Here is a 17,395-nt window from a genome sequence, read left to right as displayed (position 1 = left end):
ATGTGAACTCATATGTTATAGTCAGCATGTGAACTAGTCATATGTTATAGTTAGCATGTGAACTAGTCATGTTATAGTCAGCATGTGAACTCATATGTTATAGTCAGCATGTGAACTAGTCATATGTTATAGTCAGCATGTGAACTAGTCATATGTTATAGTCAGCATGTGAACTAGTCATGTTATAGTCAGCATGTGAACTAGTCATATGTTATAGTCAGCATGTGAACTAGTCATGTTATAGTCAGCATGTGAACTAGTCATGTTATAGTCAGCATGTGAACTAGTCATATGTTATAGTCAGCATGTGAACTAGTCATGTTATAGTCAGCATGTGAACTAGTCATGTTATAGTCAGCATGTGAACTAGTCATATGTTATAGTCAGCATGTGAACTAGTCATGTTATAGTCAGCATGTGAACTAGTCATGTTATAGTCAGCATGTGAACTCATATGTTATAGTCAGCATGTGAACTAGTCATATGTTATAGTCAGCATGTGAACTAGTCATGTTATAGTCAGCATGTGAACTAGTCATATGTTATAGTCAGCATGTGAACTAGTCATGTTATAGTCAGCATGTGAACTAGTCATGTTATAGTCAGCATGTGAACTAGTCATACTTTATTGTCAGCATGTGAGATTCCTGTGGTGCGTTTTGTCACAAAACTCTTCTGTCTCACATAGAGATATAGCAGCATCAGTCACGCATGGCTTCTTTTAAAAGACTTATTTAAATCTCGCTTAGAGTAACCATGTGCCCGAAGAAAGATATATAGTCAATATGAAATGCAGTTATTGCTGAAATGGGTGGTATAAATGCAGATACTTGTTTAACACTATTTTTGAAATGTAAATTGAAAATTGTGAGTTTTTGGGAGCTTCTTTATACATATTAAGTTTACATTTTATAAATGACATACTGTCATTAAGATTTAACAGTTTTTACCGTTTGCATAGAAATTCTAAGGACCATTTGAGATGTAAGGATAGTGAGGCCCTCCATCCTGTCTGAATCCAGGCCTTCCCTCTTAATCTGAAGCTTCATGCGATCAAACAGATGGAACACTGTCCATAAATTGAAATGTACCCGTCTAACATTCTGTCTTGTAATATGTTGTTGTTTGTTGTTGTTTATTCACTGTGTAATGGACCATTGCTTTCTGCAATCACACTCCCACCTTTAGATTCTGAAAGAGTGCTACGAGGTAAGACACTTATCTGCTTTCCTTATTCCAGCAGACATTACTGTGACTAGCAGCAGCCTTGTGTCCATACAGGCTGTGCCACAAACCGGCAATGCTTTGTTATGCTTTTGTGTTCGTTGACACTTTGTTTGTTTGTGTTGGTGTAGCGTAGGATGCTGGTATTCTAGGGATGTTGTTGAGCATTCTGATGTGTGTGCAGGAGGTCCAGGTGTGTGCGGTGGGCCTGGGCATTACTACAGACAGCTCTAACCATCCAGACAACAAGAGCAAGAACCGCTACATCAACATCCTGGCATGTGAGTGACTAGCATGAATAGCACTAATCACCTAGTCAATTCATATTCATCAGAGTTTTGAGTCCTAGCATCTTTCTTTGTCTCTTCTTAGATGACCACAGTCGAGTGAGACTCTCGCCCCAGACTGATAAAGATGGGAAGACTGGAGATTACATTAATGCCAATTATGTGGATGTAAGTTTTTTTTTATTTGGTACATGATAAATGGACTGCACTTATATTGCGTTTTTATCCAAAATGCTTTACAATGGCCTCTCATTCACGCACATATTCACACACCAATGGCAGCATCTGCAATGCAAGGTGCCAGCCATTGGGAGAAATTTGGGGTTCAGTGTATTGCCCAAGGACACTTTGACATGTGGACAGGAGGAGCCAGAATTCAAACCACCGACCCTACAATCATAGGCTGACCCGAACTACCACTGAGCCACAGCCTCCCTTAATCATTTCACCTTTAAGCTGGGAGTCCCTTTGAGACATATATTTATTTGGTAAAAGGGGCCCTGCTTACAAAATACAATATTCCATCCGATTCTAAATGTGCACAATGGATATTTTTATTTGTCAAATGAGTCAAATGATACAGTCCATTTGTTATTTAATCTTTCATTTATAGTTTTATTTTCACAGCAATTTAAAAATATATTTTGCAAGAGAAACCTGTGCAAGTCAGAATGGAATTTAAAGGGATATTCTAATTTTCAACTTTGACTTACCTATGATGTTTTTGACTGATAGAGATCATTTTCAGTTAATTCCATGCTGTAGATACCTTTGGGTCGTTCCGTTTTCCACTGGTGGCTAATGCTAGTGCTAATGCTAATGCTAGTGCTAATGCTAGTGCTAATGCTAGTGCAACACAATGAAGTCACGTTAGCCTGTCCAAAAAACAACCCCAAACACCCAAAGCGCACCCAAAAACAAATTAAATATGAGTAAAGTCTCTCTGGGATTCTTTTGCGTCTATTTATCATCCGTTTTGAATTCAAACTATCTTTTAATCCATTCTGGTTTGTGGAATTTATATTTTATTTAGTTAAAAAATTCCAGAATATCCCTTTAAGAATACCTATGTGGATTATTTAATTTTCAATTTCGATTTACTTAATTCTTCTGTAAAGAACTGTTGCTCTCCATAAATGTGATTAGAATGACACACAGCTTCCCTGGTTCCCTCCCGGCCTCTCTGCAGGGCGTTAACAGCCCCAGAGCCTACATCGCGGCCCAGGGGCCCCTCAAGTCAAGCACACACGACTTCTGGAGGATGGTGTGGGAGCAGAACGTGGGCGTCATCGTCATGATCACCAACCTGGTGGAGAAGGGCCGGGTGAGAGGCTTCACCCACCTCACCCACAGCCTCACTTCAATAAAGTCTGGGTGTCTGGTAGAGACAGACAGCCTGGTAGGGACAGACAGCCTGGTAGGGACAGACAGCCTGGTAGGGACAGACAGCCTGGTAGAGAGAGACAGCCTGGTAGGGACAGACAGCCTGGTAGAGAGAGACAGCCTGGTAGAGACAGACAGCCTGGTAGGGAGAGACAGCCTGGTAGGGACAGACAGCCTGGTAGAAACAGACAGCCTGGTAGAGACAGACAGCCTGGTAGGGAGAGACAGCCTGGTAGGGACAGACAGCCTGGTAGAGAGAGACAGCCTGGTAGAGAGAGACAGCCTGGTAGAGACAGACAGCCTGGTAGGGACAGCCTGGTAGAGAGACAGCCTGGTAGAGAGAGACAGCCTGGTAGGGACAGACAGCCTGGTAGAGAGAGACAGCCTGGTAGGGACAGACAGCCTGGTAGAGACAGACAGGTAGAGAGAGACAGCCTGGTAGGGACAGACAGCCTGGTAGAGACAGACAGCCTGGTAGGGACAGACAGGTAGAGAGAGACAGCCTGGTAGGGACAGACAGCCTGGTAGAGACAGCCTGGTAGAGACAGACAGCCTGGTAGAGAGAGACAGCCTGGTAGAGAGAGACAGCCTGGTAGAGAGAGACAGCCTGGTAGGGACAGACAGCCTGGTAGAGAGAGACAGCCTGGTAGGGACAGACAGCCTGGTAGGGACAGACAGCCTGGTAGGGACAGCCTGGTAGAGAGAGACAGCCTGGTAGAGTGAGACAGCCTGGTAGGGACAGACAGCCTGGTAGAGACAGACAGCCTGGTAGAGACAGACAGCCTGGTAGAGAGAGACAGCCTGGTAGGGACAGACAGCCTGGTAGGGAGAGACAGCCTGGTAGGGACAGACAGCCTGGTAGAGAGAGACAGCCTGGTAGAGAGAGACAGCCTGGTAGAGAGAGACAGCCTGGTAGAGACAGACAGCCTGGTAGAGAGAGACAGCCTGGTAGAGACAGACAGCCTGGTAGGGACAGTTCGGAGAGCTCGGGACCGTCTTCAGTCCGTCTGCTCCTCGGGGGGTGGATGGCATCCTCACTTAGGGAAATTGGATTATCAACAGATTTATTGAGAGATCGGGATTATTCTGGATTAATTCTAAAGGATATAAAATTGTTGTTGGACTGAAAATGGATGCAGTATTGTGTCTGGTGATCTGATGGTTAATGTGTCAAATTCAAGTTCAAGTTCACTTTATTTGTTGTCCCCATAGGGTTTATTATGTTCCATGGGTGTTACAAGCATTGGGTGATGGGTATATTGCGTTCCCCAGAGGAAGTGTGACCAGTACTGGCCGCTAGAGAGCCAGGAGGAGTACGGCGGTTTCCTGGTGACCGAGCAGAGCAGCCAAGTCCTGGCCTACTACACCCAGAGGACCTTCACCCTCAGGAACACCCGCCTCAAAAAGGTCAGAGTAGTGGACCCATCAATCAGTACTCAGAACCCCGCATGCCTCTCAAGTTCATGTTTGCCATAGAATGGTAGCACAGCTTGGTTAACATGGTTGTGAAATGCGTCAAAGGTTATACAATATTTTTTTGTCATCTCTAACATAAGATATCTCTGCATTGACTCCTATTGCAAGTCTATTTTTTTGTGTATTGCTTCTACAATCCAATGTAGAACTAGAAATGGTGCTCAGAGAGCACAGACCTCCACCTCTGAATGCATTTTGTGGCTCTGTGCACGTCAAAATTGAATGGGTTCTAAATTGGCCCATGCTACAGTACACCCCTACACTGAGTATCATAAAAAGCGGTCTGGTAGTTTTTGCGGTAATCCTAGTCCAACAAATGAATGGAAGTGAATGGCCAGCCGTTTTTGTGTGACACGTGGCCCGCCCCATAATTCGGATCCACTCCAAAATGTAATGGGTTCAGGTGGCCCGTGCTACACCCTTCCACCAAGTTTGGTTGGAAAATTGGAGCAGGAGTTTCTGTGTAATCCTGCTGACAGACGTACGCACGTCCAGATGGATGTACACACGCCACCGACAACATTCCTTCTGGCCCAGCTGTCACTGGTGGCGGAGGTAATACGTTCCCATGTCCCTCCTCTGATGGGCAGGGATCTCAGAAGGGCCGGAGCAGTGAGCGTGTGGTGATCCAGTACCACTACACCCAGTGGCCAGACATGGGGGTGCCGGAGTACGCACTCCCTGTGCTCACATTTGTTCTGAAGTCCTCCAAGGCCAGGACAGACCACATGGGGCCTATTGTAGTGCACTGCAGGTGGGTTGCGATAGATTTAGGACCTGTACAATGCAGTCATTCATTTATATGCTGTTTATAGAACTTTAAGTACTAGCAGGTGTGTTAGTGGGAGTATACTAGCAGGTGTGTTAGCGGGAGTGTACTAGCTGGTGTGTTAGTGCACTATCAGGTGTGTTAGCGGGAGTGTACTAGCAGGTGTGTTAGAACACACACCAGTTAGAACAAAACACCAGGATTCAAGTTTGCAAAGGTGCTATTACTGTAAAAAAAAAGAAAAAGGAAAAAAAAGAAGACAAAAACACATCTCATCACTGCACTAGTAAAAGCCTGTAGTATGTACTAGTAAAAGCCTGTAGTGTGTACTAGTAAAAGCCTGTAGTATGCACTAGTAAAAACCTGTATTATGCACTAGTAAAAGCCTGTAGTATGCACTAGTAAAAGCCTGTAGTATGCACTAGTAAAAACCTGTATTATGCACTAGTAAAAGCCTGTAGTATGCACTAGTAAAAGCCTGTAGTATACACTAGTAAAAACCTGTATTATGCACTAGTAAAAGCCTGTAGTGTGTACTAGTAAAAGCCTGTAGTGTGTACTAGTAAAAGCCTGTAGTATGCACTAGTAAAAGCCTGTAGTATGCACTAGTAAAAGCCTGTAGTATGCACTAGTAAAAGCCTGTAGTATGCACTAGTAAAAGCCTGTAGTATGCACTAATAAAAGCCTGTATTATTCACGTGTGGTTTCAGTGCCGGCGTAGGCAGAACTGGCACATACATTGTGTTGGACAGCATGCTGAAGCAGATCAAAGAAGAAAACAGTGTGAACATCATGGGCTTCCTCAAACACATCCGCACGCAGAGGAACTACCTGGTTCAGACCGAGGTGAGAGGTCGAAAGGTCATTCAAACTGTTACTGAGGCTAGAGGCCAGTTTATCGCTACCCATGTTGAATTAGAGCATGCCACACTTCTAAATGTTATGTCATGCATTGTTGCACAGGGTTGGCTGGTTGTTTGGAAGATGATATTTGTTGCAGAACTGAGAAACTGATTTCTGCGTACTTTTTGATGAAGAGATAAAGTGCGATGTCGCACCAAGGTTACCCAAATATTAAATTCTGTCAACGACAAGATGTTGTGCAACATATTCAAAAGGTGGCCTTAAGACTCAGTTTAAAGCAATACATAGCGTTTTCTCTGGTTTTCTCGGAACTGCGCCCCCACAGGCTCTGCTCTGTAAGTGCACTTTCGTAAAGTTATCAGATTTTGTGATCAGGTCTTTTTCTTTTTCTGGCTTCCTCCGTGATATTTCGCTTCAGTTTTCTCACCTCCGCCATTATATCATTGCATGTTCTATTAATACATCCATGCATGATATCCATAGACGCCGGAATAGTAACTACTACTGTGTTGTTTAAGCACAACGTTGCGCATGCGCACTTCGACTGAATGCTCTGCGTCCCGGGGGCGCGAGTTTTAAGAGGTAATAAATGTCAATGTATTATCTTTCTGAGTAGACTGGACGATTCATCTTACTTTTAGTAAATCTAATTGGAGAATTAGCAGCAGACATGTTTGTAAAGGTCCAAATATCGCGATGTATTGCTTTAAACATACTCAAACACATTTCTTCATATGTTCTTGAGATCATGTTGCCAACACAAGTACAATATTTCAGCTTTCAATCAGAAACGTGACGCCGTCAGAGTCTGAAGTAAAGTATGTAGTTATATTGAGTAACATTGATGTGGTGGGATGGTGCATTCCTGAGCGTATTATTTCCCTGTTCCCTCCACTCATCCAGGAACAATACGTGTTCATTCACGATGCCCTGGTGGAGGCCATTCTGAGCGGAGAGACAGAGGTGGCGTCTAGCCACATTCACAGCTATGTCAACGACCTCTTGACCCCTGGACTCTCCGGCAGGATGCCACTGGAGAAGCAGTTTAAGGTACAGGCTTTAGCCTCTTATAACCTGTCATGGCTAGGGTTAGGTTTAACACTAACCCTAACTAGGGGTGTGCTGGGAGCCCACTATTTGTATTTGTATTTGACACCTAATTATTCGTATTCATATTCGGAAGTGGGCGGAGCTTCGGAAGTCGGTTCAAAACGGTTTAAACTGAGGGGAAATGTCATTTCTTTAGCCTAATATTAATTGGCATTGCAATTGCTGTGCTTTCAACGCATCAGAATTGCTGTTTATATATATTATTATTATTATTATTATTATTATCATTAATTATGAAGTATAATTCCTCCTCCTCATCATCCTGTATGTTTTTATTTAAACAAACTATGAAGTGTCAGAACCCCACCACCACCCTTAACTGGGGGACATTCTACATTTAGTTAGAAACTGAAAAATATTTTTCTAAATCAAAATATAAGTCCTCATAGCAACTTTGCTAGAACAGCTATAGTAGCTCTAATTTCTCCCGTGTCATAATAACATATGTGACAGCGGCTGGTGATTTGGTCCGCAACTCGGCAAACCCCGAAATGCGCTAGAGGGCAAAATACATAAAAAAACGTTTTTTTTCGTTTTTTGTTTTATTTTGTATTACCAAAGTTGAAGTTGTGAAGAACCCACTTACTATAACAGACAACAGTTTTAGGTTCATGAAATACGTATAATTAGTCTGCAAACTAAGCTCGTTTTTAGCTGATTTCGAGCCGGGCTTGGGGGCGGGCAGATCGATTAGCATGATTTGGTTTCATTGGCTATTGCTTCCGGGTTCTCCGCCCCCACCCTTCCCAAACAACACGCCGGCTTTGTTTACATTCAGTTCCAAGTTTAACCATGGATGCTACAGCTTTTGTTAAAGAGAAGACGGGGATGGCATCCAGGACATGGAAAGAGTTTTAAGAGCAGCTTAAACTCCAGCAGAGCAGGACTCGTTCGTACACGGAGTTTTATTCTTGATGACCTGTGATACAGAGATGACTGTATCAGCAAAGCAAGCTGCTACCAAGCGAACGCGAACGAGGTACCAGATTCACACCACCGCCAAGCATTCTGCCTGTTTTGGGGTAAGCTGATCTTTATACTATCTGTGCTGTTTACATTACATTAACGTTAGTCGTTTAGCAGTAGCTCCTTTCTAAACAAGTGACTAAGTCTAGCTAGCATAACAAAGGCTAGCTAGCTAACGTTAGCTAACATGCTAGTTAGCTGAGCTAGCCCTTTGTTCCTAAACTAGCCAGCTAGTCTATTTAATCAACACATTCTGGTACTATTTTATCTATATGGAGTGCCAGTACTGTGGGCAATAGTTGAATGTACTTTCTTCCTTCTATTCTATTGCAGTTTTGATGCTGAGAGACCTGGCATGGTTGTGGCCAGAGAACACCGTGATGCAACGGCAGTCGAGTTTCAGCTGCTGCGCAAGCCTGATGTCCTGCCCCCCAGAGAAGGTCTTCTTGTGCAAGCCCCACCCGGACTGGACATGGCCAGACAGACGTATCTCTTTGACAAGATCAGAGAGTTCTGTTCTGATGAGGGACGAGACGTCACATGTCCCCCGCCAAACTCCACAGCAGCTCAGAACAAGACTGTCCGCTTGTAGATTCACTGCAGATCATCAGGACGGACAGCACTGCAGGAGAAAGGCCACAGCCTTTTCCTGTTTGTATACTGAAGCGTTGCTTGTTCTCTTGCACAGACTTGCCCACACTTGCACAGACTGCATTGTTCGAATATTGAATACTGAGCTGAGTACTGTTGTCATTACCTTGAGTATTGAGCTGGGGACTGTTATTACTTTGTTGTACACTTGATCACAATGAACACTATGCACCTTGTCTATACAACATACAACTGACTGTACACTTTAACACTTAGACTGTTGCCTTTTTTTGTACACTTAACTACTTATGCTTGTACTTTATATCATGTATGTGACAATAAAGAACGTTAAATTTGAACTTCATCTTATATTGTTCTTAACTGCATTCACAACACAAGATTAATACTGACTCAAAGAGTGTGGGGTCATCAGTGAGAGAGCACCCCACTCGGCTGCCACTCTCAGGTAATACCCCAAGTTGACAGCCACTCTGACAGATAATGACAGATCGTCCAGTGGGGGAGTGGCTGGGGGTGGGGTTACCAGGCTATTGTTCACGCCCATTACCTGGCAGTCAGAGGTGTGAAAATGTTGGAGAACTTTGGAGGGAGATTTCTCAGCTAAGTTGATTTGGCAGTACTAGCATTCAAATAAGCATATCTTCTTCAATTATGTTCAGATTTCAATGTATGAGAGCTCATTTGAAAGCTTACAATGTGCACTTTCATAATCTGTAATAAACTGAAAAATGAAAATGCCTAGTTGAGGACCAAATTACCAGCGGCGGTCACATATATATTATCTGCAACCATGTGACACGGGCAGCGTGGTGTAGCCTACTAGTAATGGTTTTCACAAACCCAGCAATAAACATATATTACTATAAATATAATTGAAATTAATTATAAAATTAAATGTAGCCTAGGCTATAGGCTAATAAGCCGAGGACAATTACTATACAGTAGGCCTGATTGTAGGCCTATAGCCTACTCATGTGTCAACAGTGCTTAAACCATGGGTAAGTAGGGTATTGTAGTGAAATTATTCTTATTATTTTTTAAATCTGTTTAAATAGTTTATTATTGTTATATCGGAGAAAAGGACTTTGATTATAGCCTATCCTATGCCTACATTAGACTACTCTGTTGTGCTGATAACTGAACGGCATGGATCATGTAAAGGATTTTTATCCTTATTTTAGTTAGATTGTCAATGAACACGCTGAGTGGTCGATCCAGCTGGTTTTAAACAAAGTACAATAGTTTATTCTATGTTACGATTCTGCAGAAGCGGACCCTCGCACCGGAAGTGATTCCAGGCAAGAGTGCCGAACGTGAATAGGGTTCGTTGGTTTATACAGGAGAAGAGGAAGTGACAGTTTCAGGGGAAAGACAGGGAAGTGATGTCACACAGGGAGGGATTTGTAGTTCTAACAGACTGATCTATGAGAACGAACTACAAAGTTAAGATTACAGTCCAGGGGGGAAAACAGAACACTTTGTTGAGACTTGAAATTCATTCACAATTCCCCACTTTGTGGATTAAATATCCACAACTATAATAGAAATGAAAGAATCAACAATGTGAAATCAAATTATAAAATAGGCCTATCATAAAAATAATCCAACATCTTTGGCAAAAAACCCTATTCTACACATATGGAAAGGAAGTAATCTATTTCTCCACCAGGTGGAGCTCAATAAAGATTTAACAAACTCAAGTTATTTAACCCACCAAGATCATTTTCTTCTCATATGCAATCACTTACCAAAACTCCTCACCTTAATTTGGCATAAGCAAGGTAAAAAGATACCATGATTATTAATCTAAGACATCATATATTCATGACTGAGTGGGAAAAACCCTATTTGTTTTAGAAGAAAACCCTTAAATTCAAATTAGAACCAACAGATTATGTATCAAAATATTCCAAATAGTCAATGTCAATGGCACAGACATCATCAAGATCTTGAATTGAATTAATAGTAAATTTAACTTTTTCTATTATTATTTAGGCAGCATAGGCATATCTGGAACAGCATTTAAACATACACTTAAGAATATTTAAAAAATAATAACGATGAAGAACATACAACTGAAAACACACATATTTGAGAATATCCAGGACTTGCAAAAGCATTCCATTTAGGAACATTATCTAAGATCTGAATACCTTTATCGTTTGCTTCATGGAACTCAATGTAGCATTGGGATCTGAACTAACCGAACAGCAGATATAGCCAGTATTATCTCTAAGGGAAGTCTATTTTGTAGCACAATCTTTTCCATGTAATTTACTTCTGTAGCTAAGGCTGAAATTACTTGGTATTGTGCGATAATGTGTCATGCGTTCATGAGAGAAATAATATACTGAAACTAAATAGAAAATTCGAGACAGCTCTATGGTGTCTAGTTTGATTGCTGATGAATTCCCTGCATTTGAGTGTGATCAATCTTCTTAATCCTGGACATTACATGAGCAAGATAACATTCATATGACACTGTTGCAATTTAAAGTTGAATACGCTATTTCCCTATAGCTCAAAAATACGCCATTTGGAATGGCTCTCTGAACCTTAATTCCACATCTCATAAATCTGCTTAAACACTAATTTGTCCTAATCTATGTGTTGTATCTGAAAATATTAATACATGCTGTGATGTATTGAAGAGGTCACTTCAAATTGTTTAACTCGCTTTTCAAGTTCAGCCCTGTGGATGCAATTCTGTTAGGCTTCATTTTGATACTTGGTTGATGTAGTTAGGTGCATAGCAGTTAAACACAGTTAAACACAGTCCCCTGAGAATAGTCTGGAACAGCTCTACAAAGATCAACTTTATAATTATGAATTTTCAATACTTCTATACCCACTCTAAACTAAACTCCAGTCACAGTTTCAACAGTATAACCTGGAAATCTCTGTTGCTTTCAAATCTTATATATATATATAGAATGTAGTATTTTCCATTCATCTTCGTCTACCGTATAGACTCAACAGTCAAGTGGAGTGCAACATTCAAATAGGACAAACGCTTGTCCACGTTGCCATAACGATCCTGAGAAGGAGGTGACAGGCAAGGTCATTTCTTTCAATAGCTCCTCCTCAGAGGAAGCCACAGTGTGGTGGCCCATGATTGTTTTTTTTTTTTTGAAGTGGCGCTCAGAGTTGTCATCCTGACAGCAATGAGGCATTACTCTTTGTCTGATTCCTCATCTGAGACCAGAGAGTGAGCTTTCGCCCTGGTGGTGACACAGGATATTGCATCCTGGTTGTTGGAATTCCCAGGCCGGGTGGCCTCGTCCTGGTTTGGAACCAGCCTGCAGTGGCTGGCGTGTACCCGCAAAGTCCTCTCTGCTACGTCTGAGTTAGCAGCAGGAACTGATACGGGCCCAGCCAACGGGCACTCTGGTTTCAGGTCTCTGCTCACAACCCATTGGCCTGGTTGGAAATGATGCAGGTCGGCTCTCTCAGGTCGGCAGACCTGTGAATCCACAGATGAGAGACACACCATAGACAAAACAGGACCGGACCGCAGCTTTTAGCAGCGGAGTTAGCAGCCATACTGGACACAGGATACTGGACACAGGATCAGAGGTTTCAATAGGAGCTTGGCCTTTGCCACCATTTCTTCTTCAGCTCTGCATCTCGTTCTTTCAACTACTTTCTAATTTCCTTCAACTACAACCTCCTCACTACCTTCAATTCACTACTACTAGTCTGTTTCATTAGCAACAACCAGTTAACTTGATAACATCCTTTACTCCCCCTCTTTTTTGAAACATGATCTGGTCAGTGTGCTAATTTGAAAACATAATGAAAGCATGGAATATGCAGTATAGGTTATGCTAACTATGAAATGAGCATTCATTCAAAATCAGAGTGAGAGGAGAATATCTGAGAGGTTTGAGCGTGGCTTAATTGATCTCGTTCAATATGTTGAGTCATGTCTCTCTGCCTTCTGGAGGAGGAAGCAGAGTTAAGAACAGTGCATCTTTGAAATGCACGGTCAACAGTTCAGTCTTATTAAAGCAGCAGCCACGCTGTGTGTAGGTGCGATGTAAATTATGAATAGTCACAACATGCAGGACATGGATAAAATCGCTTGCGCAATGCTACTAGGTCTAAAACAGCGTCAGTGGTAGTTGCCACTGGTTTCGAGTAGGACCCAAGTCCTTTTAACAGAGTCAAGTCTTTTTAGTCAGAAACACTTAAACAGAGTGCATTAGTCATCGTCAAAACCAGTCGGGCTCGTCAGTCCATGTAATCTTGTCAAGTGGAGCTAGCTTTTGTCTAATGAGGGTTGTCTGCTAAATCAGGGATAGACTCTGCAGTAGTCTATTACCAAGCAGCCTTTGTTTATTTATCATTAGTAAGTGACCAAGGTAATTAACCTGCTCACGCACCAATTAGATTTAGGTCTTAGAAATTCTATGGCCATTTCCTAAAATAAAACAACATATTCGTATCATCAAACCATGAGTCCTTGTTTCTAACAAGAAATTGTTATTCAAAATAATCATTTAAAAAGAAAGGGAGCACCAACACATTATGTAAAACAGCGCCCTCTAATGGTGAAAACAAAAAATTCCCTTAAATCAGGGTGAACAAATGGAAAAAATGCATTACTCATACCAAAACAATAAATGAATAGCTTCATATGGGGTTCTCAAATCATGAACAAATATAATTTATCTAAACCGCTCTCAAAAGAACACTATGGGTGTTATAAGTTGAGCTCAATTTCAATAACCACATTTCTGCATTTGAGGACAGAGGATTATGAGCACGCTTAGGACGTGATGGTTCCTTGGGTCTGACAACCACTTGGTTACTATTCTTAAATTTAGCCTAGATCATATCTATCTCTTACCCACAGTCAGTTGGGCAACGTGGGGGTGAGGCGTTTGACCAGCGTCCCCACGAACCAAGGTGTCAGGCCATCTTAAAATGGGAAGTCAGTTTCCCCGGTTGTATCCAATTCTTGGGGCAGCCTCCATCTCTTGTCCCGTGCCTGTGTCTACTCTGTAACTAAACTTCAGAAATGATACGTGACACATTTGTTTTACCATGCAGCTATCTCTGTGGGCCGTCAGACGCACAGACAAAGCTGCATGGGCAGTTTACATACAATAAAAGACAGACAAAATAAAAGACATTTCAATTTCTCACCACTCTTGTGGGTAACACCAATTCTTAGAAATTATGCGCCGGAGGCACATAAACATAACAAAATAAATCATAGACCGCAGTTTTGATAAATTGGAGTGATGTCTTTTCTTTTTCAAGAATATGTATCTGAGCATATTAAGTTAACATGACAATACAGTGGCAGTCATTTCAAATTTTTAAAATACTTGCGGTTCCAACCGGTTTGGCATTTATCCGGTAGTCCAGGAACGTCAATTCTCTGTAAAACTCAAAACCAATGAATGTGCATCTGAAATCAGTAAAACATGAAATCTTAAACAAAACAAAATTCTCAAAATTGGGTTGTCAGACAAATGTATCAGACTAAGATATTGGCAAATATGAATGATTTTTCTTTTTTCTCTTACCTCTACCCTCCCCCCCCCCCCCCCCCCCCCATGTCACGTACACTCTCACTCTCCCTAGAATGGGAGAGGAACCAGAGGGAGGTGTCTCAGAAGAGTAATACCCTAGGGGGGGCGTTATTTCAGACATCCCTGTTTGGGGTAAGGGTATGTAGCAGCCGTAGAGATGACAGTTGGTCGAACAGGAAGGGACGTTTGGACAGGAACAACGGACGTGGCCTGAACCAACAAAACTGTTTGGATAGGTGTCACAACAAGGAGTTTACATCTGCTTAACAAGGGACATGGCCTGAAACAACAAAACTCTTGTTTGGATAAGAGGTCAGAACAGGAAGAGGGTCTATCTGTCCCTTCACTTCACACACACATGCTTCAGTGCACTAAAAATAACTCCCATTTTAAAAGAAAATATGAGAACAAACAATGTAATTAAAAAGTTACAGAAAAAAAACTAAACACGTTCAGTCAACCAAATTACTGCTGTGCTGAGAGATACTTTTTTTTTTTTTTATCCTGTTATATATTTTTTTCCCAAGATGGCAGTCCTCAGAAGCCAAAATGGTTGACCCTCGAGAAGAGAAGAGGGAACAGGAAGTCTCTTTTTTTTTCACACAAGCAGCAAAACAGGAAGTTAACCACGTTTGCACAGAGGATAGAACTAACTACCACGTGGGTAAATCAACATGTGGACGAACCAGCTAGCATTGAAACAATAGAACAGAGGAGAAAGCTAGTTTGTAGCTAGTTTGAGCAGAACAAGAACAGTAGCCTAGCTAGAATGCAGCTAGCACGAAAATCAATCACAAATGTACACAAACCAAAACCCAGCATAACCCCAAAACACCCAACATAACTATGGGTTTCAACAGTTAAACAGGACCTCAAATCCCAAAACAAAAACAGATCTACCTTGGCGTAGACTCAAACATACAATGGACCAAACATTGAAGAAGCCTCAGCTTCACATGAAACACAAAACGCAGCACAAACAGACATTTAAATGCAAAACCAAACCGTAGCATGTACAGAAGTTTAACACTAAACAAAAACCCAGGATCTGAAATCCCAAGACAAGACAAACAAAATGAAACAAAACAAGGCCTACTCGACTCACTTAACAAAAGCAAATCACCCGGGGTTTAAAAGTTCTCGAAGTGTAACAGCCACCTCCGTGTAAGGCTTTTCGAGAGTAATAACGCTGTGTAGTACTCCACTATTCAGTACTGATAACGCTGTAAAATGCGTCGCAAACAAAAACCTAACCCTGGTTAGATATATAGGGCAGGGAGAACATTAGGCATTTTAAGCGGGCACGCGGTCAACAACCGGCTTTAAGAACAGAAATGCATGTACAGAAATGCATGTACAACAACCAGGACACGTGTGCGCGACACCGGCTCGAATAAACACTATTGTCTAAGTTTTCACACAGCTGAACAAACAAAAGGACCACTCTTAACTAGGTTCAAAACAACGTACCAGACTCCAGCAGATTCCAGGCTGCCTCGGGTCTCGGGGGAAAACCGCACCAACTAGATGCGTCCCCGAGATTGAATTCCCCCCGTCCTTTGAGAAAAGGACGACACGCGTCCGTGAATGCAGCCCAAAACACCGAAGTCCAGCAGTCGTTCCCTTTTAGAGCATTACCGTCGCCATATTGTAAAGGATTTTTATCCTTATTTTAGTTAGATTGTCAATGAACACGCTGAGTGGTCGATCAAGCTGGTTTTAAACAAAGTACAATAGTTTATTCTATGTTACGATTCTGCAGAAGCGGACCCTCGCACCGGAAGTGATTCCAGGCAAGAGTGCCGAACGTGAATAGGGTTCGTTGGTTTATACAGGAGAAGAGGAAGTGACAGTTTCAGGGGAAAGACAGGGAAGTGATGTCACACAGGGAGGGATTTGTAGTTCTAACAGACTGATCTATGAGAACGAACTACAAAGTTAAGATTACAGTCCAGGGGGGAAAACAGAACACTTTGTTGAGACTTGAAATTCATTCACAATCAAACATTTGATCAGTTGTGTTTCAGTTGTTAAAATATACTTTCATAATTATTTCATATTTCAAAATAGCCGGATATTATAGGCAAGTGAGAGGCTGAGCATGCGTATATAGAGGGCCAAACCTGTCAAAATTAAAAAAATAAATACATAAATAAATAAATGACTCAACAAAAGACCAATAAATAAATGAATGAATAAATATACACCAAAATAAATAAATGAATGAATAAATGCATGCAGTAATGTGTAAATAAATACATACAATTTTATATAAATGTATACAATTATATATTTATTAATTGTTTGATTCATTATTTCTTGCATTTATTTATTTATGTATTTATTTGCACATTCTTTTCCACATTTATGTATTCTTTCTTTGCTCGCTCCTTATATGCTAATTAGCGGGCTGTCCATCATTGTGATCCCTTACTCCCATTGGTTAATCAGTATCAGAGTGCATAGATCGACTGTGTATGCCTGCTGTGGATCGGTTGCATAGCAACTACAACGCAACTTGAAGCTGCCGACGAGCTTGCCAATCTTCCTAACTGATGGTAACGTTAAGGTAACATTATACATTATAATGCTATAAAATCAATTATTTAAAATAGCCTGCATTTTCACCAGTAAACAATTTAACAGATGTCTGGCCGTTTTAGCTAGCACTACCTAGCTACGTTTGTTAACGTTAGCTTACGCTAGCCAGCTAGTAGCATTAGCTAGCTAGCTAGATACGTTTTTAGGTAAGTTATATAACTAGCTTGCCATTTTGGCTTTAATGGTTAATATTAGACTACAGTAGCTTGCTAGTTAATGAGCATGGCCGAAATAGCTAGCCTGGACTACAGACATTCGGTCATGATACATTTGATCCCATTGTATCGCATTGCATCAGTGTCCTCTGTGTTTGTGTGCGCGGGAGAATTACATTTGTGTATTGAGGTAAAACTCGTAACCATATCATCAACAACCCCAGTCCTGCTGACACTCTTATATTAACATGCACACACGTGTACAATCTAAGGTGTCTCCTTGTACTGCAGCCTGGACAGTCTCTTCCTTAGAATGCTGTCTCATTGATGATAAACACACTAAATGTCTACAGGCTCCTGCCTCCTCTAGATCACACATAAACAGACAGTACACATGCACAGAGG

At 41.6% G+C, this 17,395-nt stretch overlaps 1 protein-coding gene across 1 annotated transcript in view; it reads left to right on the top strand.

The window, feature by feature from the left end:
- ptprz1a (protein tyrosine phosphatase receptor type Z1a) overlaps positions 1-17,395 on the top strand; it is a gene marked incomplete at its 5' end in the record, with an annotated part of 201,377 nt that overhangs the window by 136,966 nt on the left and 47,016 nt on the right. Inside the window, 8 exons of the mRNA XM_084452851.1 lie at positions 1,189-1,209; positions 1,409-1,505; positions 1,597-1,679; positions 2,701-2,835; positions 4,167-4,301; positions 4,961-5,124; positions 5,850-5,985; positions 6,907-7,053. Of these exons, the coding sequence (XP_084308977.1) occupies positions 1,189-1,209; positions 1,409-1,505; positions 1,597-1,679; positions 2,701-2,835; positions 4,167-4,301; positions 4,961-5,124; positions 5,850-5,985; positions 6,907-7,053 (918 nt within the window). The remainder of the gene's footprint in view (positions 1-1,188; positions 1,210-1,408; positions 1,506-1,596; positions 1,680-2,700; positions 2,836-4,166; positions 4,302-4,960; positions 5,125-5,849; positions 5,986-6,906; positions 7,054-17,395) is intronic.

The sequence above is a fragment of the Borostomias antarcticus genome (genome assembly GCF_949987555.1).
Source record: "Borostomias antarcticus genome assembly, chromosome: 18".
Lineage (NCBI taxonomy): Eukaryota > Metazoa > Chordata > Actinopteri > Stomiiformes > Stomiidae > Borostomias > Borostomias antarcticus.
This window is presented reverse-complemented; position numbering and strand designations above follow the sequence as displayed.